The 27,960-nt window shown below is 46.5% G+C and overlaps 1 protein-coding gene across 8 annotated transcripts; it reads left to right on the top strand.

Moving 5' to 3' along the window:
• The first annotated feature begins 1,493 nt into the window (after positions 1-1,493).
• LOC311140542 (nuclear respiratory factor 1-like) lies at positions 1,494-27,960 on the top strand. Of its 8 annotated transcripts, none has more exons than XM_084175636.1 (13): positions 1,494-1,590; positions 3,182-3,418; positions 9,267-9,381; positions 9,613-9,739; positions 10,959-11,099; positions 13,794-13,952; positions 14,479-14,682; positions 15,602-15,700; positions 16,125-16,205; positions 17,696-17,746; positions 18,077-18,234; positions 20,621-20,781; positions 27,370-27,960. In XM_084175636.1, exons 2-13 carry the CDS (start codon positions 3,208-3,210, stop codon positions 27,528-27,530), a joined length of 1,668 nt encoding a protein of 555 aa, XP_084031762.1. In that variant the 5' UTR covers positions 1,494-1,590; positions 3,182-3,207; the 3' UTR covers positions 27,531-27,960. The 8 variants fall into 8 exon arrangements, with proteins under 8 accessions (XP_084031762.1, XP_084031764.1, XP_084031763.1 ...); XM_084175638.1 differs by having other exon boundaries at positions 20,621-20,745; XM_084175637.1 differs by having other exon boundaries at positions 18,086-18,234.

The following is a 27,960-nucleotide window of genomic DNA, read 5'->3' on the forward strand; positions in this document are numbered from 1 at the left end:
ACCTTGAATGCATGCCAAGGCACCTGCAGAGAGAGTTCAATGCTCCTTTACTGCCATCTCCTGTTATTGTGAAGTGGAGGTGCTGGACTCATGAAGCGATTAGTGATGCAACACTACCCTTTTGTGGGCATTGTAAAGAATAGCAACGCTCAGTTGTGAGGCTGCTTTGGCACAGTGAAAAAGTTTATCTCTTCAGTGGGTTAAAATGTATGGCAGTTATTGGTTTTAGCATGTTGAGGCTAAATTTGTAAAACTAAATTTGTAAAGAAGTAATAAAGTAAAGATATGCTTTTAAGTTGAGCCAACGTTTCTGGTAGGCCTGTTTTTACTAGTACAGTAACCTAGTTTCTAGGCATTTTTTGGCAATTACATTTGCCTTCATTAGGGAATAACCAATGTAAAAGAAAGAATAGCAGCAGGAGTAGGTTATGTACCATATTAACTGTAGCAGCAGCAGTAGGTTATGTACCATATTAACTGTAGCAGCAGCAGTAGGTTATGTACCATATTAACTGTAGCAGCAGCAGAAGTTGGACATGTACCATATTAACTGTAGTAGAAGCAGGCATAGGATTTGTACCATATTAACTGTAATAGCGGCTGAAGTAGGTTTTGTACCATATTAACTGTAGTAGAAGCAGGAGGCCTTTGGACATGTGCTTGGCTTTACCCTAGTTGTATTTCATTTTCCCTTGATAAACAGGGGTACTGTTACATTTCCCATTTCAATCTGGCTATTTTTTAAATTTATTTGTTAAATAGGCTACTGTGTTATGCCATATTAAGCTGAATCTTATTGACAATTGTGTTTCCAATAGCGTCATTGTATTGAATTAGGCTACAAGTAGATTTAGGTTTAGCCTATCATGTGCACATTACAAATCAATGTTGTCAACGAGATAAAACAATACAATTTGATTCAAATAACCCAATTTAGGCAAAAGGCAAATGTTTAAAGAAGAATAGCTCAAAGACTCTGAAAAACCTGTATCAGATTGAAATGCCGTCTCCCCTTTTGGTAATTTAGCATAAACAAGTACTACACGCCCAGCGTAATGACCACCCGGGACCTCACAAAATATGACACTATTCTGGGCCAGCCGTCTTCAACCTTTTCTTGCCCAGGGACACCTTCCCAGGCAAACCGGTAACCCAGGGTCCCCCACCATACCTTAGCAAAAATGTTTTGTCTTATCATCAGGTGAATGATAACGGCAAGGAGAAGTAATCAACATTTTAAAATGAATAGATTTGGTAGATAGTTTTTCCATTACCTCCCCACATTATAATTGGAAGAAGATAAAAAAATGACAAAATAAACAGAGCTAGATGGATAATAATGAATGAATACTGAACAATATTTGCTATATGTTTAACTTCTTATCAAAAAAGAAAAATCTACTTTTTTGAAGATGCGGTGATCTTTAACTGAAAAGGGGCGTGGTTTGCCCGGTCTTCGTGTAGATCAGTGGGACCGCCGAGCTTCAGCTTCCGTGTGTTTTCGGGCTAGCTGTTCTTTGTCCTCCATTAGTGCTCGGATTCCCAGCCCCATCGTACGGCGCAGGCCCGAAGTAGCGCAGCCGCTCTGAGGTTAGTGCCCTACCGCGCAATCTCCAGCTATTTCAGCCCCGGCGCAGCCGCACCAACAAACCCGGCAGCATAGGGGCGAAAAGATGCAGATTGTTTTAGATGTCGATGAGAACGAAAACACCGAATATTTGGCATTTTTGACGAAAATACACTTAGCGCACACTGAGAATAAGTCGAGATAATGCAGCAATAGCGCTGGTGTTGATGTAGGCCGCTAGGCCTGTTATGTCTTGTGTTACAGTTGTAGCTCGAGATGGCGGGGTCCGTGCTACAGTAGCTGCGTTATTTTAGCTTACCAGTGCACAGCACATCTAATTGCATGTGATGCTTGGTTAGCATACAATATTTGGGATCCTGATGATTCCAATAATTGTTCTAGTTTCTACACAATTGTCCAGTATGTCGCTAAATACTGCGTTTTTATGGTTGACTTGCTAGTTAACGTTAACGAGAGGTATAGCTAGGTTATTGTCATATCTAAAAGCATCCTCGGAACTAGTTAATAGTTTTTAGACAACCTAGCTAACTATATGGCTAGTTAAATAATCATACCGTTTGATCAGAAACGCGGTTAAACATTGTTAGCGAAACACATTTGCTAACTTAACTTAGCCACTAACCAGCTAGCTTGTTGTCGTCTATCCACCGCCATCTCATTGAATGGCAGGTTGGGTAGCGTTAACTAGCTAGCTAGTAGCTATGGTCTGTTAGCAAAATATTCGAGAATGCTGATTAGTGTATGGGCAGCCCGTGAGTTACTGTTCGCTAGTTCATCTCGATGTCAATTGATAGTTTGTCAAGACGAACTGAATGGCTAGCCAGACCATTCCCGCCCCTGTGTATCTCACTGTCTGTGTAGCCTCTCTCCCATCACATAATTCACACTAGGGCTACATAACGTTATAAAGATGCATCATGCAAGCCATTCAACATATATTACATTCTATCTTTACATTTCCTTTCCCCCCCACCCCCAAATCTATTCTGAAATGTAATTAATTGGTCACCCAGTGCAATACTCAAATAGCCTTTTGAGTAATACATGCCTTCTGAATGAATGAACATAGTTGGACTATAGTCAACCTCAGCCATTAGACGTACATACTCATTACATTTATTTAACATAAGTACAGAAGCACTGACCACATTACACATTTGTGGATTACGAGGCCCCCTGGTGGTCCATGAAATATTACTACAGGTAGCTCCAAATGCGTTATCATTAGCTGTGTCATGTATCGCAATAAATCTAGCTAGTACACATTTTCATATATAGCCCATAGACATAACAAGCTTTGTTTCATTGAGCCCTGTTAACATACTTTTGTGATAGTATCACAGTAGAAATGGGCGGGGCCTATACACACCCCTGAATGACACGTGCATTGCTTGCATCAATATCCCATGTGCTAACTAATGCCATAAAGCACATCAACTCCAAATCTGCTCCAGGAGGCAGGGGCACTTCTCCTCTATGGCTGTCCCAGCCTGTTGTGTGTGGTGTCAGGTTGTTACGTACTGAGACAGCAAAAATTGAATTCCATGCAAATCGATAAATAAATACGTTTTCTATTTTCTCTGTCTCTCTCAGTTAGTATTTGAGGCTAGCACCACGCCATGGAGGACCACAACGTTCACCAGACCGAGCATATGACCACCATCGAGGAGCACGCCGTGCAGCAGGTACATGTAACCACGTACACAGATCACAGCATGCTGAGCGCCGACGAGGACTCGCCCTCATCCCCTGACGACGACGTCTACGATGACTCGGACATCCTTCACTCGGCCGGCAATGACGAGTTGACCGCGCACCTGGCAGCCGCAGGTGAGCCTCGGCCAATTAGAGGAGGGGTCTTTGGCATGATGGAGGACAATCTATTAGTCATAGTAGCAGAGTGAAATGAGCGCTTTGGTCTCTGTCTTGAAGAGGTTACTGTATTTAGGATCTGCTCTGCCAAAGCTAGTTATTTCTGTCTTGAAGAGGTTACTGTATTCAGGATCTGCTCTGCCAAAACTAGTTATTTCTGTCTTGAAGAGGTTACTGTATTCAGGATCTGCTCTGCCAAAGCTAGTTATTTCTGTATTGAAGAGGTTACTGTATTCAGGGTCTGCTCTGCCAAAGCTAGGTCATGGGACCATTGTATCAGGGTCACACATTAGGAAAATGCAAAATGACAGAATGCTGTGTTGAACAGAAAGACATGGTTGCTTGTCATCAAATCAAAGGTTATTTGTCACATACATGTGTTTAGCAGATGTTATTGCGGATGTAGCGAAATGCTTGTGCTTCTAGCTCTGACAGTGCAGTAATATCTAACAAGTTATATCTAACAATTTCACAACATATACACAATACACACAAATCTAAGTAAGGAATGGAATTAACAATAAACACTATCGTTCAAAAGTTTGGGGTCACTTAGAAATGTCATTTTTTTCGAAAGAAAAGCAATTTTTTTGTCCATTAAAATAACATCAAATTGATCAGAAATACAGTGTAGACATTGTTAATGTTGTAAATGGCTATTGTAGCTGGAAACGGCAGATTTTTTTATGGAATGTCTACATAGGCGTACAGAGACCATTATCAGCAACCATCAGTCTTGTGTTCCAATGGCACATTGTGTTTGCTAATCCAACTTTATCATTTTAAAAGGCTAATTGATCATTAGAAAACCCTTTTGCAATTATGTTAGCACAGCTGACAACTGTTGTGCTGATTAAAGAAGCAATAAAACTGGCCTTGAGACTAGTTGAGTATCTGGAGCATCAACAATTGTGGGTTCGATTACAGGCTCAAAATGGCCAGAAACAAATAACTTTCTTCTGAAACTCGTCAGTCTATTCTTGTACTGAGAAATGAAGGCTATTCCATGCAAGAAATTGCTAAGAAACTGAAGATCTCGTACAACACTGTGTACTACTCCCTTCACAGAACAGTGCAAACTGGCTCCAACCAGAATAGAAAGAGGAGTGTGAGGCCCCGGTGCACAACTGAGCAAGAGGACAAATACATTAGAGTGTCTAGTTTGAGAAACAGACACCTCACAGGTCCTCAACTGGCAGCTTCATTAAATAGTACCCGCAAAACACCAGTCTCAACGTCAACAGTGAAGAGGCGACTCCGGGATGCTGACCTTCTAGGCAGAGTTGCAAAGAAAAAGCCATATCTCAGACTGGCCAATAAAAGATTAAGATGGGCAAAAGAACACAGACACTGGACAGAGGAAGATTGGAAAAAAAGTGTTATGGACAGACAAATCGAAGTTTGAGGTGTTCGGATCACAAAGAATAACTTTTGTGAGATGCAGACCAAATGAAAAGATGCTGGAAGAATGCTTGATGCCATCTGTCAAGCATGGTGGAGGCAATGTGATGGTCTGGGGGTACTTTGGTGGTCGTAAAGTGGGAGATTTGTACAGAGTAAAAGGGATCTTGAAGAAGGAAGGCTATCACTCCATTTTGCAACGCCATGCCATACCCTGTGGATGGAGCTTGATTGGAGCCAATTTCCTCCTACAACAGGACAATGACCCAAAGCACAGCTCCAAACTATGCAATAACTACACTGCTCAAAAAAAATAAAGGGAACACTGAAACAACACAATGTAACTCCAAGTCAATCACACTTCTGTGAAATCAAACTGTCCACTTAGGAAGCAACACTGATTGACAATACATTTCACATGCTGTTGTACAAATGGAATAGACAACAGGTGGAAATTATAGGCAATTAGCAAGACACCCCCAATAAAGAAGTGGTTCTGCAGGTGGTGACCACAGACCACTTCTCAGTTCCTATGCTTCCTGGCTGATGTTTTGGTCATTTTTGAATGCTGGCGGTGCTTTCACTCTAGTGGTAGCATAAGATGGAGTCTACAACCCACACAAGTGGCTCAGGTAGTGCAGCTCATCCAGGATGGCACATCAATGCGAGCTGTGGCAAGAAGGTTTGCTGTGTCTGTCAGCGTAGTGTCCAGAGCATGGAGGCGCTACCAGGAGACAGGCCAGTACATCAGGAGACGTGGAGGAGGCCGTAGGAGGGCAACAACCCAGCGGCAGGACCGCTACCTCCGCCTTTGTGCAAGGAGGAGCAGGAGGAGCACTGCCAGAGCCCTGCAAAATGACCTCCAGCAGGCCACAAATGTGCATGTGTCTGCTCAAACGGTCAGAAACAGACTCCATGAGGGTGGTATGAGGGCCCGACGTCCACAGGTGGGGGTTGTGCTTACAGCCCAACACCGTGCAGGACGTTTGGCATTTGCCAGAGAACACCAAGATTGGCAAATTCGCCACTGGCGCCCTGTGCTCTTCACAGATGAAAGCAGGTTCACACTGAGCACATGTGACAGACGTGACAGAGTCTGGAGACGCCGTGGAGAACGTTCTGCTGCCTGCAACATCCTCCAGCATGACCGGTTTGGCGGTGGGTCAGTCATGGTGTGGGGTGGCATTTCTTTGGGGGGCCGCACAGCCCTCCATGTGCTCGCCAGAGGTAGCCTAACTGCCATTAGGTACCGAGATGAGATCCTCAGACCCCTTGTGAGACCATATGCTGGTGCGGTTGGCCCTGGGTTCCTCCTAATGCAAGACAATGCTAGACCTCATGTGGCTGGAGTGTGTCAGCAGTTCCTGCAAGAGGAAGGCATTGATGCTATGGACTGGCCCCCCCCGTTCCCCAGACCTGAATCCAAATGAGCACATCTGGGACATCATGTGCATCAACGCTCCATCCACCAACGCCACGTTGCACCACAGACTGTCCAGGAGTTGGCGGATGCTTTAGTCCAGGTCTGGGAGGAGATCCCTCAGGAGACCATCCGTCACCTCATCAGGAGCATGCCCAGGCGTTGTAGGGAGGTCATACAGGCATGTGGAGGCCACACACACTACTGAGCCTCATTTTGACTTGTTTTTAAGGACATTACATCAAAGTTGGATCAGCCTGTAGTGTGGTTTTCCACTTTAATTTTGAGGGTGACTCCAAATCCAGACCTCCATGGGTTGATACATTTGATTTCCATTGATAATTTTTGTGTGATTTTGTCAGTACATTCAACTATGTAAAGAAAAAAGTATTTAATAAGATTATTTCATTCATTTAGATCTAGGATGTGTTGTTTAAGTGTTATTTTTTTGAGCAGTGTATTTAGGGAAGAAGCAGTCAGCTGGTATTCTGTCTATAATGGAGTGGCCAGCACAGTCACTGGATCTGAACCCTATTGAGCTGTTGTGGGAGCAGCTTGACCGTATGGTACGTAAGAAGTGCCCATCAAACCAATCCAACTTGTGGGAGGTGCTTCAGGAAGCATGGGGTGAAATCTCTTCAGATTACCTCAACAAATTAACAACTAGAATGCCAAAGGTCTGCAAGGCTGTAATTGCTGCAAATGGAGGATTCTTTGACGAAAGCAAAGTTTTAAGGACACAATTATTATTTCTATTAAAAATCATTATTTCTAACCTTGTCAATGACTACATTTCTTATTCAAACTAATTTCATGTATGTTTTCATGGAAAACAAGGAAATGTCTAAGTGACCCCAAACTTTTGAACAGTAGTGTATACATATATGGACGATCAATGACAGAGCGGCATGGACTAAGATACAGTAGAATATTATAGATTACAGTATATACATATGAGATGAGTAATGCAAGATATGTAAACCTTATTAAAGTGAGTAGTGTTCCATTTCTTAAAGTGGCCAGTGATTTCTATAGGCAGCAGCAGCCTCTAATGTGCTAGTGATGGCTATTTAACAGTCTGATGGCCTTGAGATAGAAGCTGTTTTTCAGTCTCTTGGTCCCAGCTTTGATGCACCTGTACTGACCTCGCCTTCTGGATGATAGCGGGGTGAACAGGCAGGCTTTGGTGGTTGATGTCCTTGATGAGCTTTTTGGCCTTCCTGTGACATCGGGTGCTGTGGGTGTCCTGGAGGGCGGGTAGTTTGCCCCCGGTAATGCGTTCGGCAGACCGCACCACCCTATGGAGAGCCCTGCGGTTGCAGGCGGTGCAGTTGCCGTACCAGGTGGTGATACAGCCCGACAGGATGCTCTCAATTGTGCATCTGTAGAAGTTTGTGAGGGTTTTAGGTGCCAAGCCAAAGTTCTTTAGCCTCCTGAAGTTGAAGAGGTCTGTTGCGCCTTCTTCACCACACTGTCTGCGTGGGTGGACCATTTCAGTTTGTCAGTGATGTGTACGCCAAGGAACTTGAAGCTTTCCACCTTCTCCACTGCGGTCTCGTCGATGTGGATAGGGGGGTGCACCCTCTGCTGTTTCCTGAAGTCCACGATCATCTCCTTTGTTTTGATCTCCTTTGTTGACGTTGAGTGAGAGGTTATTTTCCTGGCACCACACTCCCAGAGCCCTCACCTCCTCCCTGTAGGCTGTCTCGTCATTGTTGGTAATCAAGCCTACTACTGTTGTGTCGTCTGCAAACTTGATGATTGAGTTGGAGGCGTGCTTGGCCACGCAGTCATGGGTGAACAGGGAGTACAGGGGGGGGCTGAGCACGCATCCTTGTGGGGCCCCAGTGTTGAGGATCAGCGAAGTGGAGGTGTTGTTTCCTACCTTCACCACCTGGGGGCGGCCCGTCAGGAAGTCCAGGACCCAGTTGCACAGGGCGGGGTTCAGACCCAGGGCCTCAAGCTTAATGATGATCTTGGAGTGTACTATGGTGTTGAATGCTGAGCTAAAGTCAATGAACAGCATTCTTACATAGGTATTCCTCTTGACCAGATGGGATAGGGCAGTGTGCAGTGTGATGGCGATTGCATCGTATGTGGCTCTATTGGGGCGGTAAGCAAATTGAAGTGGGTCTAGGGTGACAAGTAAGGTAGAGGTGATATGATCCTTGACTAGTCTCTCAAAGCACTTCATGATGACAGAGGTGAGTGCTACGGGGCGATTAGTCGTTTAGTTCAGTTACCTTTGCTTTCTTGGGTACAGGAACAATGGTGGCCATATTGAAGCAAGTGGGGACAGCAGATTGGGATAGGGAGATATTGAATATGTCCGTAAACACACCAGCCAGCTGGTCTGCGCATGCTCTGAGGACACGGCTAGGGATGCCGTCTGGGCCAGCAGCCTTGCGGGGGTTAACATGCTTAAACGTCTTACTCACGTCGGCCACAGAGAAGGAGAGGCCACAGTCCTTGGTAGTGGGCCGCGTCTGTGGCACTGTGTTATCCTCAAAGCGGCCAAAGAAGGTGTTTAGCTTGTCCGGAAGCACTGTAGATCATGACCAGCTCTGTACATAACATGTCTATCTACACCAGGGGTATTCAACTCTGACCCTACGAGGTCCGGAGCCTGCTGGTTTTCTGTTCTACTTGATAGTTAATTGCACACACCTGGTGTCCCAGGTCTAAATCAGCCCCTGATTAGATGGGAACAATGAAAAAATGCAGTGGAACTGGCTTCAAGGTCCAGAGTTGAGTTTCAGGGATCTACACTCTACTGAATCTTGAGCCCAACTACTTATTTCAGACATGACATTGACAATTATTTGAACTGATCCCTTCACCTAAAAGAGTAGTTGTCTTTCCTGTCCATAGATAATAAGTTAGTTCATATGCATGGTGTCATGTTCATAACTGACCAGCAGATGGTCCTGTCAGACCACTAACGCTAACTGCTCCATTTCAACTGTGTTGCGTTTCTATTCACAGGCCCAGTGGGCATGGCTGCAGCTGCTGCCGTAGCAACAGGCAAGAAACGCAAGAGGCCCCACATCTTCGAGTCCAACCCCTCCATCCGCAAGAGACAGCAGACACGCCTGCTGAGGTGCGCATCACAAAGCTCTCTGTGACCCCAAAATGACCCCAAAATCTTCCAGAACTCCGCTAGGGAGCCTTTCCTGACTCTCTTTCTCTTGTCATTCTGAACAGTATCCTATTATTATCCTACTTTATTTTAATCAAAGTATGGAGTGACAGTCATTTGTCACGGCTATTTGTTTTTATAGTCCCCATGAAAAGAAAGAGCGCGTTTGAGTGAGTGTTTTTGTGTCTGTAGGAAACTACGAGCCACCTTGGATGAGTACACCACCAGAGTTGGCCAGCAGGCCATAGTGTTGTGCATCTCTCCCTCCAAACCCAACGCTTTGTTCAAGGTGTTTGGTGCTGCGCCGCTGGAGAATGTGGTGAGTGCAAAATGTCTGCCATACGTCACCCACACAGACAGATGATGTGTTGCCACCTCATAATGTTTGGCTCAATCTGTAACGCAGAAGAACAAGGAGTTAGTTTTTCACATCAGGATAAGGAGTGTGTGTTCACTGTTCCTGCCTCTCATTGGGGTTAAATCAATGGCCCAGTTCAACTTTTCTCAGTGCATCTACCGTAATCTTCGGACTATAAGCTGCGCCTTTTTTCCAATTTTTTCGACCCTGCGGCTTATATAATGGTGCGGCTAATCTATGGATTTTACAGCTAACGGCCACTAGAAGACCTCCTAAATCTATGGATTTTACGGGTTACAGTCCACCAACTTTAACTCTAAGGGCTCTATGACCGGTCCGCGCCCCCCACCTTTAAGCGGCGGGCTCCAGCAGGAAAAGCTGGAGGCCGGAAAAGAGTGAGACAGGTAGCGCGCAAAAGTAAAAGTGGAACCGAGAGTGGTACGAGAGACAGAACGAGAGACAGAACGAGAGCAAGACAGACAGACATTACGAGAGCGAGACAGTTTGTCTCTTTCCCGACAATCCCCTCTGTGCACGAACCCTTACATATGGTAATTAAACATTAAAACACCTGCGGCTTATAGTCCAGTGCAGCTTATATATGTACACATCATTCAATATCATTCAATTTAGCTGCTGCGGCTTATACTCCGGTGCGCCTTTATAGTGCGGAAAATACGGTACTTTTATTCTGCTTCTTCTTCATTGTTTGAAGTAAACACTGATCTGATCTGTGATTGGTGAAAGCAATAGACTGAAACATTGTCTTCACTCGATGAGTGCTTTTCCTTTCCTTACCTCAAGGAAAAAGGGGTGCATTTAGAAAATATCAGTGACGATAGATAAAGTTATCCTTTTGTCATCCTAGTGGTTAAGGTTAGAATTTAAGGGGTTGTATTCTGATCTTAGATTTGTGCCTAAGGTCAACTTCTGTCCAGAACATCCATTGCATTGGGCCATTTCAAGTTGCAGTGTCAACATCCTACCAACAGTAGCATCAATGCATACTGACTATGTCCTGCAGAGTACCTCACTATGTCACAATGTTTGGTTCTCAGACTGGTATTAAAAGGTTAGGGATAACCTTCCCCTGACCTTTGCTCCCTACTCTGGGTCGTCCACTAACCCATGTTTTCCCCTCTCCTCCTCCTACCCCTCCTCCCTCTCCTCCTCCCTGCAGGTGAGGAAGTACAAGGGCATGATCCTGGAGGACCTGGAGAACGCCCTGGCCGAGCACGCGCCCCCAGGGGGGGAACTAAGCTCCGAGCTGCCCCCCCTCACCATCGATGGCATCCCCGTCTCTGTGGACAAGATGACCCAGGTGAGCCCGTAGAGATATGATACACTGACACACACAGAGCTATATTTATATATGTCTATGGGTGATATGAGAACCCTCCTTCTGGCCAGTAGATGGAGCCAGTGGGGTATAAATCACTTTCATTTGTTGGCTACGCTAGAAAATGACATTCTTCAAGGTCAAATGCCCCTTTTAGGTCAATTTCATCAAGGTTATCATCCGTTTTCATGATGATAGTTGCCACATTTCACTTCGTTCAAATTGGCCAGTTTATCTAGCTTTGTGTTGCTTGTTAGAACTATAGATCCTATTTGATTCTAGTTTGTAATTAACGTCCTCATGAGACATATTTGGAATCCAAAATGAGCCAAACAAGGCTTTCAGATATGCCCATATCATTTTAAAAGAGGCAGATATCCTCCCTGTGGTGCCAGTCAGTATGGAAGAGGAAGAGAAAGCAGAGTGAAGTGCTTTGACTGAGGCTGTGTTGCCTGGTCCACACCAGAGTCGTGTTCAGTAGGCACGAAGCGGACTGAAACGGGGAGGTACTATCTGAAGCACTCATTTTTGTTTTTCCATTCCAAAATGTTTTGCTTCGCTGTGCCCTAATGAACACAGCCCAGAGATGGCTCACAGGCTAGTCTTCATCCCAAGAGGAGCCAGCTTGTTTACTTCACTGCTGACACAGTCATTGGATCATCATCAGAGACTGGGCACCATGGATCGCCCTTAGAGACACTACCCCAGGGAGAAGGCACAGGGACAGAGGCAGCCAATTACTGAGCCCACAAGGATAGAAACAGCCAACCACAGGGCCCACAGGGAGAGGAGCGGCCAATCAAAGAACCAGTTTCCCATCTCCTTGGGGGCAGGCGTGATAGAACCAGGAAGATCCTCAACGGTTGTTTTTCTAGGAGTTGAGAATCGGAGGAGAGGAGGATCTGTTGCCTTACTTCACTCATCCAAGGCTGGTTGGCAATGGGGTTATAGAAGGTGTGTGGTGGTGGTGGTGGGGGGGGGGGATTCTGGAGCACCTGGAAAGCGAGGTCAAAGCAGTATCCCAGGACAGTCTCACCTAGTTGGGGCCAGAGTGACGGGAGAGTATGGGCTTTGTGGAGATGTAGTCTGTCGACTGCTACTATGCTGAGTAGGTCTCTCTTGCATTTGTCTCAATGAGACAAATCTGTATACATGTAAAGGTTAAATAAAGTAGTGGAGTAGAAGATGTGGTTGTGCCAGGAGAAAGGCTCAAATAAGAAGTTATCAGATGGATAGGAATGAAGTAACAACCAGGGGAGGGGAGTCGGCCCAAGGACTATCCCAGGAGAGGCTCACCTGGCTGGGCTTGGGGAGTTCACGAGAGGCCCTGGTGGTTGGTGGTATGGAGAGTAGAGACCAGCCAGCCTGTAATTACAGCTCTTTGGGCTTGGAGTGGCTGGCTGCTGATTGGCTGATAGCCTGCCGGATTAGACCAAAGGGAGGGGGGTGTTAACTCCACACACAGTCACTGTAATTAGGCCATCTGTCCCCCAATCCCCCCACACCAGCTACAGGTGGAGAGACAGAGGCACTAAGGAGCTTTCTATGGCTGTTGCTACCTAGTAAGCTAGCCTTTGTCGGTCTCCATTTTATCAACTCTGGCAAATGTGTGTTTCTGTTGATGTTGTTTTGAGAGGGTTTCGCCAAACGGTAATTCACTGGTTGCAACTCAAATACAGCAGCAGGAGAAGACTGGTCAGAAAGGCTTTCGCCAAAGAATTGTATAGTATGATAACTTCTCACCAGAGGTTACCCATCCATGTTTCAGACTATCCAGAGCCAGTCAAGGCACCGCCATTTTGTCAACTCTCTCAGAACACAGAGCGAACTGGATAGGTGTGTGTGGCGAATATATATATATATATTTCTTTTTTCCCGAGCCAAATTTAGTCAGTGAAGTCAAGGCGGGCAGACACTGCAGTGGCTCACTGTGCAATATAATCCCCCTGACAGTGGTGCCCATCCTTACCCCTACCCCGGCCCCATCCTTACCCCTACCCCAGCCCCATCTCTACCCTACCCCGGCCCCATCACTACCTCGGCCATACCCCGGCCCCATCCTTACCCCTACCCCGGCCCCATCCTTACCCCTACCCCGGCCCCATCCTTACTCCTACCCCGGCCCCATCCTTACCCCTACAGCGGCCCCATCCTTACCCCTACCGCGGCCCCATCCCTACCTACCCCAGCCCCATCTCTACCCTACCCCGGCCCCATCCCTACCTACCCCAGCCCCATCTCTACCCCGCCCCCTCTTCCTGAAAACGAAAGAGCACAATTTCTTATTGGGCAAGTCCACGTAGTCCCTCCAGGTTTCAGTCCGTTTTCTTCCATTTAGTGCCACCCAGGTTCAAAGCCATTAGGCCTAGATTATGTTAGTTCATCAGTCCTCACATTCTTCCACAGTCAGTCAGGGAGGCAGACTGGAGCCACAGTCATAGACTGGTCTGTAGATAGACCTCCGTGCAGTCTGGGCTCCTTTTAGAAAGCCTATTTCTGGGCCCAGTCCACCTCAGCAAGCTGCAGGTAGGTAATCAATACCGCTTTCCTCCCCCTAGTCAAGGGCGTGTGTGTGTGTGTGTGTGTGTGTGTGTGTGTGTGTGTGTGTGTGTGTGTGTGTGTGTGTGTGTGTGTGTGTGTACCACTCACCCCCTGTATCTTGTTTCCTCTGGTCAGGCCCAGCTGCGAGCGTTCATCCCAGAGATGCTGAAGTATTCGACGGGCCGAGGCAAGCCTGGCTGGGGCAAGGAGAGCTGCAAGCCCATCTGGTGGCCCGAGGACATCCCCTGGGCGAACGTGCGCAGTGACGTGCGCACTGAGGAGCAGAAACAAAGGGTGAGAGCCTGAGAGAAACGAATTGCCTCCCTGGTATCATTACAATGTTGAATATGGTAGAGCGGTAGGACGTCGTGGAGACGGTTAGAGAATAATAACTTGGTGGGACAGAGTTCTACCAGTCACAATCCAGCACTTAGTTATTTAGAAATGACTTATTTACTGTTTCAAAAGTTTTTTTAATGAAGCATAGGTATCAATGAATACAGATGTACATTTGGTTTTGTGAGTTACTTTTTTACATAAAAGACAACAAAAAAATGATACTATCAGAATATCATAGCATGGAAATGACTACTTATTTATTACAACTAAAGCACAGATTACATCAGATTACAAATCCAGACTGAATTCAGCTCTGTTTCACTCCACTATATCAATTAGTGAAGTGAAACTATAGTGAAATGTAGCGTAATTCCGTCGGGGTTTCGAGACAACAGAGTACAGGAAACAACCCAGAACAACACAAACCGATCTACCAGTCCCTTTGTATAACATCTCCTCTTGCTGTGGCGCCCCTTGCTAGGTGTCGTGGACGCAGGCGCTGCGGACCATCGTGAAGAACTGCTACAAGCAGCATGGGCGCGAGGACCTGCTGTACGCCTTCGAGGACCAGGTGCCACAGCATACAGCCATGACCACGGCCACCCACAACATCACCCACCTGGTGCCCTCACAGACCGTGGTGCAAACCATCAGCAACCCCGACGGCACCGTCTCCCTCATACAGGTCAGGTTTCCCTCTAGGTACAGATCTTGGATCTCCCTTAACCATTATTCGGTCAAGCTCCGGGGGGAAGTTTCCCCTAGGTACAGATCTAGGATCTGCTTCTTTTTTAGTGGGGAAAATGCCAAACTGACCCATGATCAGCGTCTAGGTGTAACTTCACCCTACTCCACAGATCAGAAGTCACCTAAATGCTGGGTCACGATTAGGGTCCCAACATTCCGGGAATGTTCCCAGGTTTTTCGGAAATCCTGATTGGAATATTCCCGGAATCAGGAGGGAATAAGCTTGGAGGGAATCCTCCAACTGGGAGTCCTCCAACCGGGACTTTGGGAGAGTTTCCGTAATTTTGCAACCCAGGTCAGGATCCAGTGTTTTTCTTACAATTGTATAGATGGTGCAGGCCTCCCTCCCTATAGATGGTCCAGGCCTCCCTCCCTATAGATGGTCCAGGCCTCCCTCCCTATAGATGGTCCAGGCCTCCCTCCCTATAGATGGTCCAGGCCTCCCTCCCTATAGATGGTCCAGGCCTCCCTCCCTATAGATGGTCCAGGCCTCCCTCCCTATAGATGGTCCAGGCCTCCCTCCCTATAGATGGTCCAGGCCTCCCTCCCTATAGATGGTCCAGGCCTCCCTCCCTATAGATGGTCCAGGCCTCCCTTCCTATAGATGGTGCAGGCCTCCCTCCCTATAGATGGCGCAGTCCTCTCTTCCTATAGGTAGTGATTAAAAGATTCCCTGGATGAAGATTTGGAGGGATATAATCCATGGGAAGGATTTGGCTGTTTTGTACTCAAGCCAAGCTGCCCATTGTAATCTCCCTTTCCCCCCTCCTCTCTCGCTCTCTCTCTCTCTCTCTCTCTCTCCCCCCCCCCCCCCCCACCATCTTCTGTCTCTCTCTTTTTCCCTCTCTGCCCCTCAGGTGGGCACAGGGCAGACGGTGGCCACTCTGGCTGATGCCTCGGAGCTGCCAGGCACGGTGACCGTGGCCCAGGTCAACTACACTATGAACGACGGAGAGGTACACACAGAACACACCTCTCATCACGGTCTCTCAGAACACACACACACGTTTAGAGACACACCTGATTCTCCTATCTGATAACAGTATGCGGTTGTAATTGCAGTCCCTCCTGTGTGTAAGGCTTCTTACTACTTTACTATGAGGAGTGTTAGATGGTAATGTTACAGAGTAGTGAACATAGCATGTAGCTGAAAGGTTTCTCTAACTTGCTCCATTGTACAGTTTTAGGCACTATGCACCTTTGCAATTTGATCACTTTTATAATTAATTAATAAATACAAAACGATTTTGATGGCGTTTTAAGCCTGAAGATGGTTTTTCTGCAGTGTGCGGACAGCGTTTCCTCTTTTGAGATGCTAATGTTAACCATCTCCTGATTCCTAATTGGCATATATCATCCTTCACCTCTCCTCGGCACTAGTTGATGTGTGGTGAGCTTTCTGGCGCAAAAGGGCTGTCCAGACCACACCCAGGTGGGTTCTACACATTGGTCATGGATGAGGTGATTTCCCCCTTACTATTTAAAGCGCTGACAGGGATTTTTCTGCCATTGAAATCCTTAGGCGGGCCGCCTACGCGTTTTAGCGGATCACCTAAATCCAAACCGTGAGAGAGAAAAAACGTATTTCTTATAGATTTTCGGGATGGAAAAACACTACTTAAACGACAGATATAAAGTATGTAGAAAATATTTTTTTTATAATATGATCTTTGATCACTAACAATCACCAAAATAAAAACAATGAATTTAGCAGTATTGATTTTGTTATTATGCTTGAGCAAAATAACACAGCATTAGCCATGGCAAAATGCATAGAATTGCAGGAAATTAGCTTTAAAACTGCAACATCTTCTCTCAGCTCCATGGCAAAATATGTCGAATTGCAGGAAATTTACATTTAAAACTCCCCCAAAAATTATCTCAGCTCCGTGGAGAAATGTGTAGAACTTCAGGAAATTGGCTTAAAATGCAAATAATACTCTACACCATCAAGATGAGGGCCTCTAAAATTCAGCTGCGCCTACGGGCTGACCGCGCCCATTGCTACTCCCCCTGCCACGCCCACCACCTAAGCCCCTTTTTGATCCAGAAAAAACCCTGCGCTGATGTAAAAAGCGCTATATACATCCAATCAAATCTTGTTTTTTTAGTATGTTAAGTGTTGTAGAACATGGAACACTGTGTGGTGCACTTTACACTCTTGGATCCGGCGATACTGCTAGCGATAGATGTGCACGCACATGGATAAATAATGTTGTTGGTTTATAGTCCTATTTCATTTTCAAGAGATTATCAATACAAGGCTTTAGTTTTAAACTGAATTTTATATTACTCAAAACTTTTATGCGTTCCGGTCTCCCGAGTGGCGCGGAGGTCAAAGTCGCTGCATCGCAGTGCTAGAGGCGTCACTACAGACCCGGGTTCGATCCCAGGCTGTGTCGCAGCCGGCCGCGACCGGGAGACCCATGAGGCGCCGCACAATTGGCCCAGCGTCGTCCGGGTTAGGGGAGGGTTTGGCCGGCCGGGATGTCCTTGTCCCATCGCGCTCTAGCGACTCCTTGTGGCGGGCCGGGCGCATGCACGCTGACTTTGGTCGCCAGTTGTACGGTGTTTCCTCCGACACATTGGTGCGGCTGGCTTCCGGGTTAAGCAAGCAGTGTGTCAAGGAGCAGTGCGGCTTGGCGGGGTGGTGTTTCGGAGGACGCATGTCTCTCGACCTTCGCCTCTCCCGAGTCCGTACGGGAGTTGCAGCGATGGGACAAGACTGACTACCAATTGGATATCACGAAAAAGGGGTTGTCTGAATATGTTAGCCAACAAAACATGTTTATTGTAATTTGCATGATATGATATTTGTAGGATTGTCATAAATCACTATGCCTTCATCTCTTGTTGTGGAACATGTCATTTACTGTACTGTAACCCTTAAATGCAACTTCATATGTTTCAATATTATTGCTGAAAACCAAGTTCTCTCTACTCTTCACCAGAATATGTCGGTGTGTCGCACGTTACCGATGGAGGTGTCGCCACAGTTTATTGTAAGCGGCAGATCTACGTCACATTTTATGTTAATTAACTGGGACAAATGTTTGTCGTAGGATCACAATCCTACTCGTTTTTGGCAACAAATGTTTGTCGTAGTGTAGAAACACCCTAACTCTGCCTCTCTCTGTCACTTTCCCCCTCCTCTCTTCCTCTCCATCTCTCTTACGACTTCCTCTCTCCATCTCTCTTACGACTTCCTCTCTCCATCTCTCTCTCCACCTCTTACCATATTTTTTTCTCTCCCTCCCTCTCTCGCCCTCTTCCCTCCCCCCTCCATCCCTCCCGCTCTCTCCCTCCCCCCTCCATCCCTCCTTACTGGCCAGGTTGAGCAGAACTGGGCGACTCTGCAGGGTGGGGAGATGACCATACAGACCACACAGGCGTCCGAGGCCAATCAGGCGGTTGCGTCCCTCGCCGAGGCCGCTGTCGCCGCCTCCCAGGAGATGCAGCAGGGAGCCACCGTCACCATGGCACTTAACGGGTAGGATGTGTTCATTAGGGCACTCCGTAGCAAAATAAACGAAAATAGGAATTTCTTATTGGACCAGTTCAGATAGTACCTCACGGAGTGAAACGTAGTTTCTGAACATTACCACAGAGAGAGGGGTGGGTGGAGAGAGGATGGGGAAGAGAGAGGGGTGGGGGGGGGAGGATGGGTGAAGAGAGAGGGGTGGGGGAGGGAGGATGGGTGAAGAGAGAGGGGTGGGGAGGGAGGATGGGGGAAGAGAGAGGGGTGGGGGAGGGAGGATGGGTGAAGAGAGAGGGGTGGGGAGGGAGGATGGGTGAAGAGAGAGGGGTGGGGAGGGAGGATGGGGGAAGAGAGAGGGGTGGGGGAGGGAGGATGGGTGAAGAGAGAGGGGTGGGGAGGGAGGATGGGTGAAGAGAGAGGGGTGGGGAGGGAGGATGGGTGAAGAGAGAGGGGTGGGGAGGGAGGATGGGGGAAGAGAGAGGGGTGGGGGAGGGAGGATGGGGGAAGAGAGAGGGGTGGGGGAGGGAGGATGGGTGAAGAGAGAGGGGTGGGGGAGGGAGGATGGGGAAGAGAGAGGGGTGGGGGAGGGAGGATGGGTGAAGAGAGAGGGGTGGGGAGGGAGGATGGGGGAAGAGAGAGGTAACTTAATTGTTACCCAGAAATTATTTGATATTGAGATAAAAACGGCTGCATTGGGCCTTTAAGGACAGTGCTTGCATTTGCAATGAGGCATCTTACAACGTGCACAAAGTGCATCTAGGTGTATTCAAATCAGCAAGTGCTGACATGAGGCCCTGGGTTCTGCAGCCGTAGCAAGGGAGGGGCAGGCAACTAGGCTGAATAGTGTTATTCCCAAAGTCTCTAATTGCATGGGTAGTTCTATAACACCTGTGATGTCAGAAGGAGGGGACGGTTGGGGCAGGAAACTAAGGGTTCCATAGGGACATGGGGTCAGCTGCTTTTTCCTCCCATTTCAGTGTTTAATTTTAGTTAATTAATTAGTCGTTACCCGTGTAATGAACTGCCTCGCCTGGTTTCTGGGGTGTGAAATGGTTGCTAACCAACCAATCAGCCACTACATTTATTATTTTATTTATTTAGTCATTTAGCAGACGCTCTTATCCAGAGTGACTTACAGTTAGTGAGTGCATACATTATTTATTTTAATTTTTCCTACTGGCCCCCCGTGGGAATTGAACCCACAACCCTGGCGTTGCAAACGCCATGCTCTACCAACTGAGCTACATCCCTGCCGGCCATTCCCTCCCCTACCCTGGACGACGCTGGGCCAATTGTGCGCCGCCCCATGGGTCTCCCGGTCGCGGCCGGCTACGACAGAGCCTGGATTTATTCCTCAGAAAACCACTGCTGAATGAGATTGCGCTTTTCACAAAAGTGTGGTAACGGGTCTATGTGAACTAAACAGTAAAACTGCTAAAATTGGTTTAAGTCATTAGCTTTTTTGGAACCTATTAAGTGTGAAGATGCTAGCGGTGCACTCATTGACACTACGGTAGTTCGGAGTCATTTCCTCCAGTGTCTAGGAGTTCCCATTGGGGCTTGTTACAGGTACCCACCTGAGTCCCCTTCCCTCCTCCCCCCTTCTTCCCTCCTGGTTACATCATGTGAGCAGCACGGCACTCTCTGCACTTTGCCAGAACCTTCTGTCCCTGTTTCCCAACCCCCACTGAGGAGGGAAAAGGTTTTTGTTTTGTTTTTTTCAAAAAGAGAGCTTACTTTTATCCTAGTGGATGTTCTCATTATGCCAGTGGTTGAAAACGGGATATGTCAATTCTTGTCAGTGTGATCTTTAGTTTGTTCTATAAAAGTGAGATGTAAACAGTCATTCTATGAATCTTTGTGGATGAAACTCTTGGGTGTTGATAATATTTCCTATCTCGTTTACCTGGAAGAGGAGGACTAGAAGTTAGTATGCCTGTTCAGGAATATGTGACAGATTCCCAAAGTTGACCATGGCAGAAAATATGCTTATAACGCCTCCATCCCCCATGTTCTAATAACCCCATTCCTTATCAGCAGTCCCTGGGGCACTGGGGTCAGTTTGGGAGTGGTGGGAGGATGGGTGTATTGTTTTAAAGAGTGTCCCAATGCAGAGCCAAGTATGTGCAATGGTGCGCTGCCTTACTCACCTTCAGATGTGGGAAGTTGAAGAGGATGTCTGGGTGAGAGACCGAGGCTCTTCTACAGGTGTCAGACTGTCAACTGTAGGCTAATGTTGGGCCTCTGCCAGCACCATACTGTCAGGGTTGGGGCTTGGGTTGTTGTCCCCTCTCCCTATAGATGTCAGTGTCCACCAATCTGTCAACAACGTTTGGATGCCATGCAACGTGGACAAATCGCCATGCATCCATAACCTGTGCGTGTGATTGTGTTGCAGTGAGGCTGCGGCCCATGCGGTGGCGACGCTGGCTGAGGCCACCCTACAGGGAGGAGGGCAAATCGTCCTGGCCGGGGAAACGGCGGCTGCTGTAGGAGCACTGACTGGAGTGCAGGATGGCAGCGGTACGTACCACACAACCTCTCAACAACTATTGTCAGGTAATTGACTCACCTGTATAAATCAATGTGAAATACTCCACTGACACTCCTCATACCATTCAAACAACACAACCCTAACATTCAAACAACACAACCCTAACATTCAAACACTGCCTTAACATTCAAACAACAATGCCCTAACAAAAAAAAAGGCTTTTGTGAACTAACACTCGCACTTGACCCCCCCCCCCCCCCTTACTAGCTCTGACTTTGCTGAAAGCTGCTTTACTGAGGAAAAGTATACTTACTACGACTTGATATGTGCTTGTCCCACCTAGCTATCTTAAGATGAATGCACTAACTGTAAGTCGCTCTGGATAAGAGTGTCTGCTAAATGACTAAAAAGTAAAAATGTCAATGTTAATTCAAACAACATAGCCCTAACATTCCAACAACACTGCCCTAACATTCCAACAACACTTCCCTAACATTCCTCCCGAGTGGCGCAGTGGTCTAAGGCACTGCATCGCAGTGCTAGCTGTGCCAAAAGAGATCCTGGTTCGAATCCAGGCTCTGTCGTAGCCAGCCGCGACCGGGAGACCCATGGGGCGGCGCACAATTGGCCCAGCGTCGTCCAGGGTAGGGGAGGGAATGGCCGGCAGGGATGTAGCTCAGTTGGTAGAGCATGGCGTTTGCAACAACACTGCCCTAACGTTCAAACAACACTGCCCTAACATTCAACTGGTCCGTTGTTTCATATACAGTGAGGGGAAAAAAGTATTTGATCCCCTGCTGATTTTGTACGTTTGCCCACTGACAAAGAAATGATCAGTCTATAATTTTAATCGTAGGTTTATTTGAACAGTGAGAGACAGAATAACAACAACAAAATCCAGAAAAACGCATGTCAAAAATGTTATTAATTTATTAGCATTTTAATGAGGGAAATAAGTATTTGACCCCTCTGCAAAACATGACTTAGTACTTGGTGGAAAAACCCTTGTTGGCAATCACAGAGGTCAGACGTTTCTTGTAGTTGGCCACCAGGTTTGCACACATCTCAGGAGGGATTTTGTCCCACTCCTCTTTGCAGATCTTCTCCAAGTCATTAAGGTTTCGAGGCTGATGTTTGGCAACTCGAACCTTCAGCTCCCTCCACAGATTTTATATGGGAATAAGGTCTGGAGACTGGCTAGGCCACTCCAGGACCTTAATGTGCTTCTTCTTGAGCCACTCCTTTGTTGCCTTCGCCGTGTGTTTTGGGTCATTGTCATGCTGGAATACCCATCCACGACCCATTTTCAATGCCCTGGCTGAGGGAAGGAGGTTCTCACCAAAGATTTGACGGTACATGGCCCCGTCCATCGTCCCTTTGATGCGGTGAAGTTGTCCTGTCCCCTTAGCAGAAAAACACCCCCAAAGCATAATGTTTCCACCTCCATGTTTGACGGTGGGGATGGTGTTCTTGGGGTCATAGGCAGCATTCCTCCTCCTCCAAACACGGCGAGTTGAGTTGATGCCAAAGAGCTCGATTTTGGTCTCATCTGACCACAACACTTTCACCCAGTTCTCCTCTGAATCATTCAGCTGTTCATTGGCAAACTTCAGAAGGCCCTGTATATGTGCTTTCTTGAGCAGGGGGACCTTGCTGGGGCTGCAGGATTTCAGTCCTTCACGGCGTAGTGTGTTACCAATTGTTTTCTTGGTGACTATGGTCCCAGCTGCCTTGAGATCATTGACAATATCTCTTAAAGGGAGTGCTCCAAATCTCAGCTTGTTACCTGTATAAAAGACACCTGGGAGCCAGAAATCTTTCTGATTGAGAGGGGGTCAAATACTTACTTCCCTCATTAAAATGCTAATCAATTTATAAAAATTTTGACATGCATTGTTCTGGATTTTGTTGTTGTTATTCTGTCTCTCACTGTTCAAATAAACCTACCATTAAAATTATAGACTGATCATTTCTTTGTCAGTGGGCAAACATACAAAATCAGCAGGGGATCAAATACTTTTTTCCCTCACTGTAGCTAGACACCATGCATACAAAACAGTTTAACATAATCCTCCCATATCATGATGACCTGTCTGGGGGTGTCAGCTACAGGTAGGTAACACAGTACATACATACACACACACACCTGTCCCCTTGCTCTCGCTAGGATAACCCAGGTTCCCCAGCAGTGCTGTTTGTGTGTGTGTGTGTGTGTGTGTGTGTGTGTGTGTGTGTGGCTCATACTAGATACTCTGTCCAGGCCAAGAAAAACTTCCAAAAGGACTAATTCGGTGGATAATTAGTTTGCTGTAGCGCGGAGGCCTACCTGAACTCTACCAGTTTCCTTGTTTGAATGTTAATGATACTTGGTTTACACTAGATTTATATCATTCATTACATTCAGAGCAAGTCCAGCGCTCCTTTCATCTTCAAATCAGTCCAATTGGCTGGAAGGGTGGCATATGCAAATCACTAAAAGGCTATAGGAGGTTTTCAACAAGGTGGGAGGTTTCAATGTGCATTTAACAAGGGAATTGGTATGACTGGATATTTGGTCCTGTACTTTAGTTGTGGATTTTCATGTGTACTTTCTGCTTTTACCCCAGAAGGTAAGGTCCACATAAAATGAGTGTTGATGAGTATCATTCTTGGGTTGTGGCAACGCCGGGACATATTAGTGAAGGTGTTTTTTTAACCAATAGCATTTCCTCTATTGAGTCTAGTCTTCCCAGGTACACAGTAGTGTCAGTATCACACCTGGGTTCAAATACTATTTACTGTATTTTAATTACTTTCAAATACATTTCGAAATATTTCAAATACTTAAATAGGCATGTATTTGAACCCAGGTCTGGTCAGTATGTGAGGGAATGAGACAGGACAGGAGCAGCCCAGTGAGCTTCTCTATTCTAGTCTACTCTGTGTTGATGCAACAGATGGTGGGCGTGGACACCAGAGACCCGTGTTAGTCAGTATGTCCACCATTCTATTAATCCACCCACTGGCTATAGGGTGAATGCACCAATTTGTAAGTCGCTCTGGATAAGAGCGTCTGCTAAATGACGTAAATGTAAATACTATTCCTCTACAACCCTACTGCAGGCCGTTCATACTGTAGATGCACATTTACAATACATACTGATTACAGTTCATTAAAATCTTTCAGGTCGTATGATAACAGCCCACGTCAGCTGATGGTTACATCATGATCTCAACAGCCGTTTTCATCCACCACCACCACCGTTCCAGAAACTCCATCCCTCAACCTTCAAGTCCTCCCTCTCCTCCTTCAGGGCTTGTTTCCTGTCTCTTCACGTCACTCCCCTGTCCTACAGTGGGCCATGCCCCTGCTGGTGACAATCCCGACCCCTTCACACACACACCTCTTCCCCCCAGGCACGGGGGTGTTGTCATCTCCCTGAAGAGCTCCTGCTAAAGAGGCTTTGATCCACTCCATTATCAGTCCATAGTGTAATCACTGGGCCAGCTGTCAGTGCTCTGGGACCGGACAGCAACCGGCCGCATGGTGACACACACACACTGTCCCCTCCTCTACCACTGCCCACAGGCTGCATTAGGAGGAAGGCCATTAGGACAGGAGCGAGGCGTGTCTTTGAACACCAAAGCTGATTAGCAAGCATTACAACTACATTTAAAGAAATTGACATCATTTTACAGTCACATTGCATTGCAGAGAGAATCAAATGCTTTTCTCCTAAGTGACGTTAAAGCTGTCCCTATTGGGTGTGTATGTTTCACAGGAGTGATCTGACGGTATGACAGAGGAAAAACATGTTCCGATTTGGACATGCATCATACTGTCATTTGCAAAATGGCTACCCTTTTTAAGATGCCCATCTGTTGGGTCGTCACTAGTTAACACAGCCACAAAGTCATAATTATGACTAAACCCCTCCCATTTCTACAATTTATCTTCTTAAAATCTGATTTTAAACCTAACTTTAACAACACTGCTAACCTTATGCCTAACCCTAACCTTAAATTAAGACCAAAAAGTAAATGTTTGTAGCCAAGTTTGACTTTGTGGCTGTGTTATCTAGTGGAAACCCATCTGTTGTGGCTTTTTGTGAAGCGCCAAAAACTCAGGCACTCTGTTTTGTGAATGGACAGGGAGGGAGGCGGCAGAACCGTGGAGCCTGAGGCTAGGAAAAGGCATTGTGGGATAGCTGGAGCCCCTTCCGTGCCCCATCATTCTACAAAGGGGGGGTATTTTAGCCAGTTGGTAGAAGCCACAGTGCTAAACTTCCTTCCCTTGTAGCTTCTGCTGTTAGGCCGCATCCCAAATGGCACCCTATTCCCTATATAGTTCACTACTTTTGACCTTAGCCCTATGGGCCAACTGGGAATAGGGTGTAATTTGGGACACATCCTTAGTCTGTTAGCTAGCAGCAGGCACCACTCAGCTAACAACCAGCCCCTTCACCTGCTGGCCCAGTACTGCTCCTCTCCTGAGCCTGTTGACCTTTACCTAATCACCATAATGGGGGAGTGGAGGGGCCGCTGTTTGAAGTGCTGCCTGATTGGCTAGCACACTCACACATACACACACTCAAACATACACACGCTCACACATACACACATACACACACTCACACATACACACTCACACATACACACACTCGTCGACCATGGCCCTCAATGTCACAGTAAGTGAAGTGTGAGCGGCTTGGCCTGGTACTTGACTCAGTAAGCACCGTACTCTCTCTCTCAATTCAATTTCAATTCATGGCCTTTATTGGCATGGGAAACATATGTTAATGTTGCCAAAGCAAGTGAAGTAGACAGTAAACAATAAACAATGAAAATTAACAGTAAACATTACACTCAGAAGTTCCAAAAGAATAAAGACATTTAAAATGTCATATAATGTATATATACAGTGTTGTAACAATGTGCAAATAGTTAAAGTACAAATGGGAAAATAAATAAACATATCTCTCTCTCTCTCTCTGAATGCTAGGCTACCTGCCGCATGTTGACAACATGTCAGCTATATTTAGTCTCCAAATGTTTATTGAAAACAGAAATACATTTGCACAATGAGCACTTGTCTCTCAAACACATCGTTACAGTTGTTGGTTAGCTAGCTAGCTAATTTTTCCATATGATAATTTACTTGAAATCAGTCAAAACACCACAAAACAAGACATGGTACACTTACTATGCCAGACTGCCCCCCCCGCCCCCCCCCCCATATTGTAAGCCCTGCTACTACACAATCATCATTACCTGAATCAACACAACTTGATTCTGTCACTTAGTTGGGCCAAGGGGGCTTATTAGACTACTGCAGAGGGGGACCTGGGGCCTCATTTAGAGAGAGCCTGTACACGCAGATTGATCATACGAGTCGACCAAAGGTGATTTACCTGGCATTACATTTAGTGATTTATAAATGAAACGCTGTTACATAGTTTAGACTGTATTAGTGCGTGTGTAGACAGACATTTTATCAATTGCATTTTCTCACATTACATTTTAGAACTCAAATGTGGTATTTAAGCTAAGCACATTTTATAAATGACGTGCCTGGATCCTTTACCTAGTGGATAAGGTAAAGGGGTGTGGCTTATCTATAAATGAGGTGTCTGGATCCTTTACCTAGTGGATAAGGTAAAGGGGTGTGGCTTATCTATAAATGAGGTGTCTGGATTCCTTAACTAGTGGAGAAGGTTAAAGGGTGTGTCTTATCTATGATTGAGGTGTCTGGATTCCTTACCTAGTGGATAAGGTAAAGGGGTGTGGCTTATCTATAAACGAGGGGTCTGGATTCCTTAACTAGTGTATAAAGTAAAGGGGTGTGGCTTATCATATTGTTTATCACATTTATGTATCATTTCCTAAATGCCCGCATTATTTATTATTATGCCAGTGTATCACTGAAATGTGGAATGGCCACGCGCATCCGCCCGCCACCATACCCAGCTCTGACCTTCTTCCCCTAGCCTGTGACACTGTGACAGCTTGTGGGGCTGGGCAGAGACCCACGTGACTGCAGTAATAATCCCCAGGCACACACACAAACACACACACACACACACACACACACACACACACACACAGCTGGGCAGGGAGGAGAGGCAGTCACAGGCTCAATTGGACCATTGTTCTGCAATGCAGCCTCTTTCTAAAATGGCTGCCTAAAACGGTTTGACTCTAGCACGGCTCTCTCTCAGGCCCTAACCCCCTTAAAGACCCCTATTGACCAAGGCACTTTACAGCAGAACTAAAATGGTCAATTGTCATTTATCCATTTCACCAGTCCCTTTGTCAATACTGTATTGTATGTGTGGCCAAAATATAGAATAGCATAGAAAAATGATTTGTTCCCTCATTCTGGGAAATGTATATTTCACTTCATAATTACATTTATAACATCAGACAAGAAAATATGGAATTTACATTTTTATTAGGATCCCTATTAGCTGATGCCATGACATCAGCTAGTCTTCTTGGGGTCTGACACATAACTAAAAAGACATTACAAACAATTAGAATGTACTATTAAAGACATTAAACATTTAACAAATGAACATTTCGGTAGATGGAGAACAGAAGAGAAGGTTACTTTAGACTATTGATATGCAGCCCGTGTGTCTAAGCCTGTACTCCCCCCGTCTGTCTCTCTCCAGGCCTGGTGCAGATCCCGGTCAGCATGTACCAGACGGTGGTTACCAGCCTAGCCCAGGGGAACCGGCCCGTACAAGTGGCCATGGCGCCCGTGGCCACGCGCATCGACAACACGGTCACACTGGACGGTCAGGCGGTGGAGGTAGTGACCCTCGAGCAGTGACACTGAATCCTCCCTCTGCAGGTGTGTGCTGCTGGAAAAAAATGTCCCAAAATGGCTGCCGCCGGGAGCTGAGGGAGGGATAGTCTGTTTTCACCATAGAGATAGATAGAGGACTCATCTTTGTATCTGTGCCATTATAGCGTCTGTGACCGCATGGGCAGCGCCATTGAGGCAATCTCCATTTTGAAGTAGTACATTTTCTTCTTCACGATTGGCTGATCCCACCTGATGACCCGGTTGAACATGACTCCAACAGGGTCACCAGGAGGGATCAGCCAATGAAGTTGGCGCTGCCCATGCTGACACGGCCTTTTGGCCACTAGAGGCCTCTATCATTCTCTATGGTCTCCACACGCTGCGCTCTGTACAAAGTACAAAATATTTTTTATGTACATCTGCAGGGGAATAAAAAGTGACAGATTTATCAATA

This window comes from Coregonus lavaretus (assembly GCF_964263955.1).
Source record: "Coregonus lavaretus genome assembly, chromosome: 13".
Taxonomy (NCBI): Eukaryota; Metazoa; Chordata; class Actinopteri; order Salmoniformes; family Salmonidae; genus Coregonus; species Coregonus lavaretus.

Bases quoted from the DNA above. Each gene is read 5' to 3' on its own strand.
- LOC311140542 (XM_084175636.1), top strand. From the start codon at position 3,208: ATGGAGGACCACAACGTTCACCAGACCGAGCATATGACCACCATCGAG. The intron at 9,382-9,612 runs GTGCGCATCACA...TTGTGTCTGTAG, and splicing joins CAGCAGACACGCCTGCTGAG to GAAACTACGAGCCACCTTGG. The intron at 11,100-13,793 runs GTGAGCCCGTAG...TCCTCTGGTCAG, and splicing joins CTGTGGACAAGATGACCCAG to GCCCAGCTGCGAGCGTTCAT.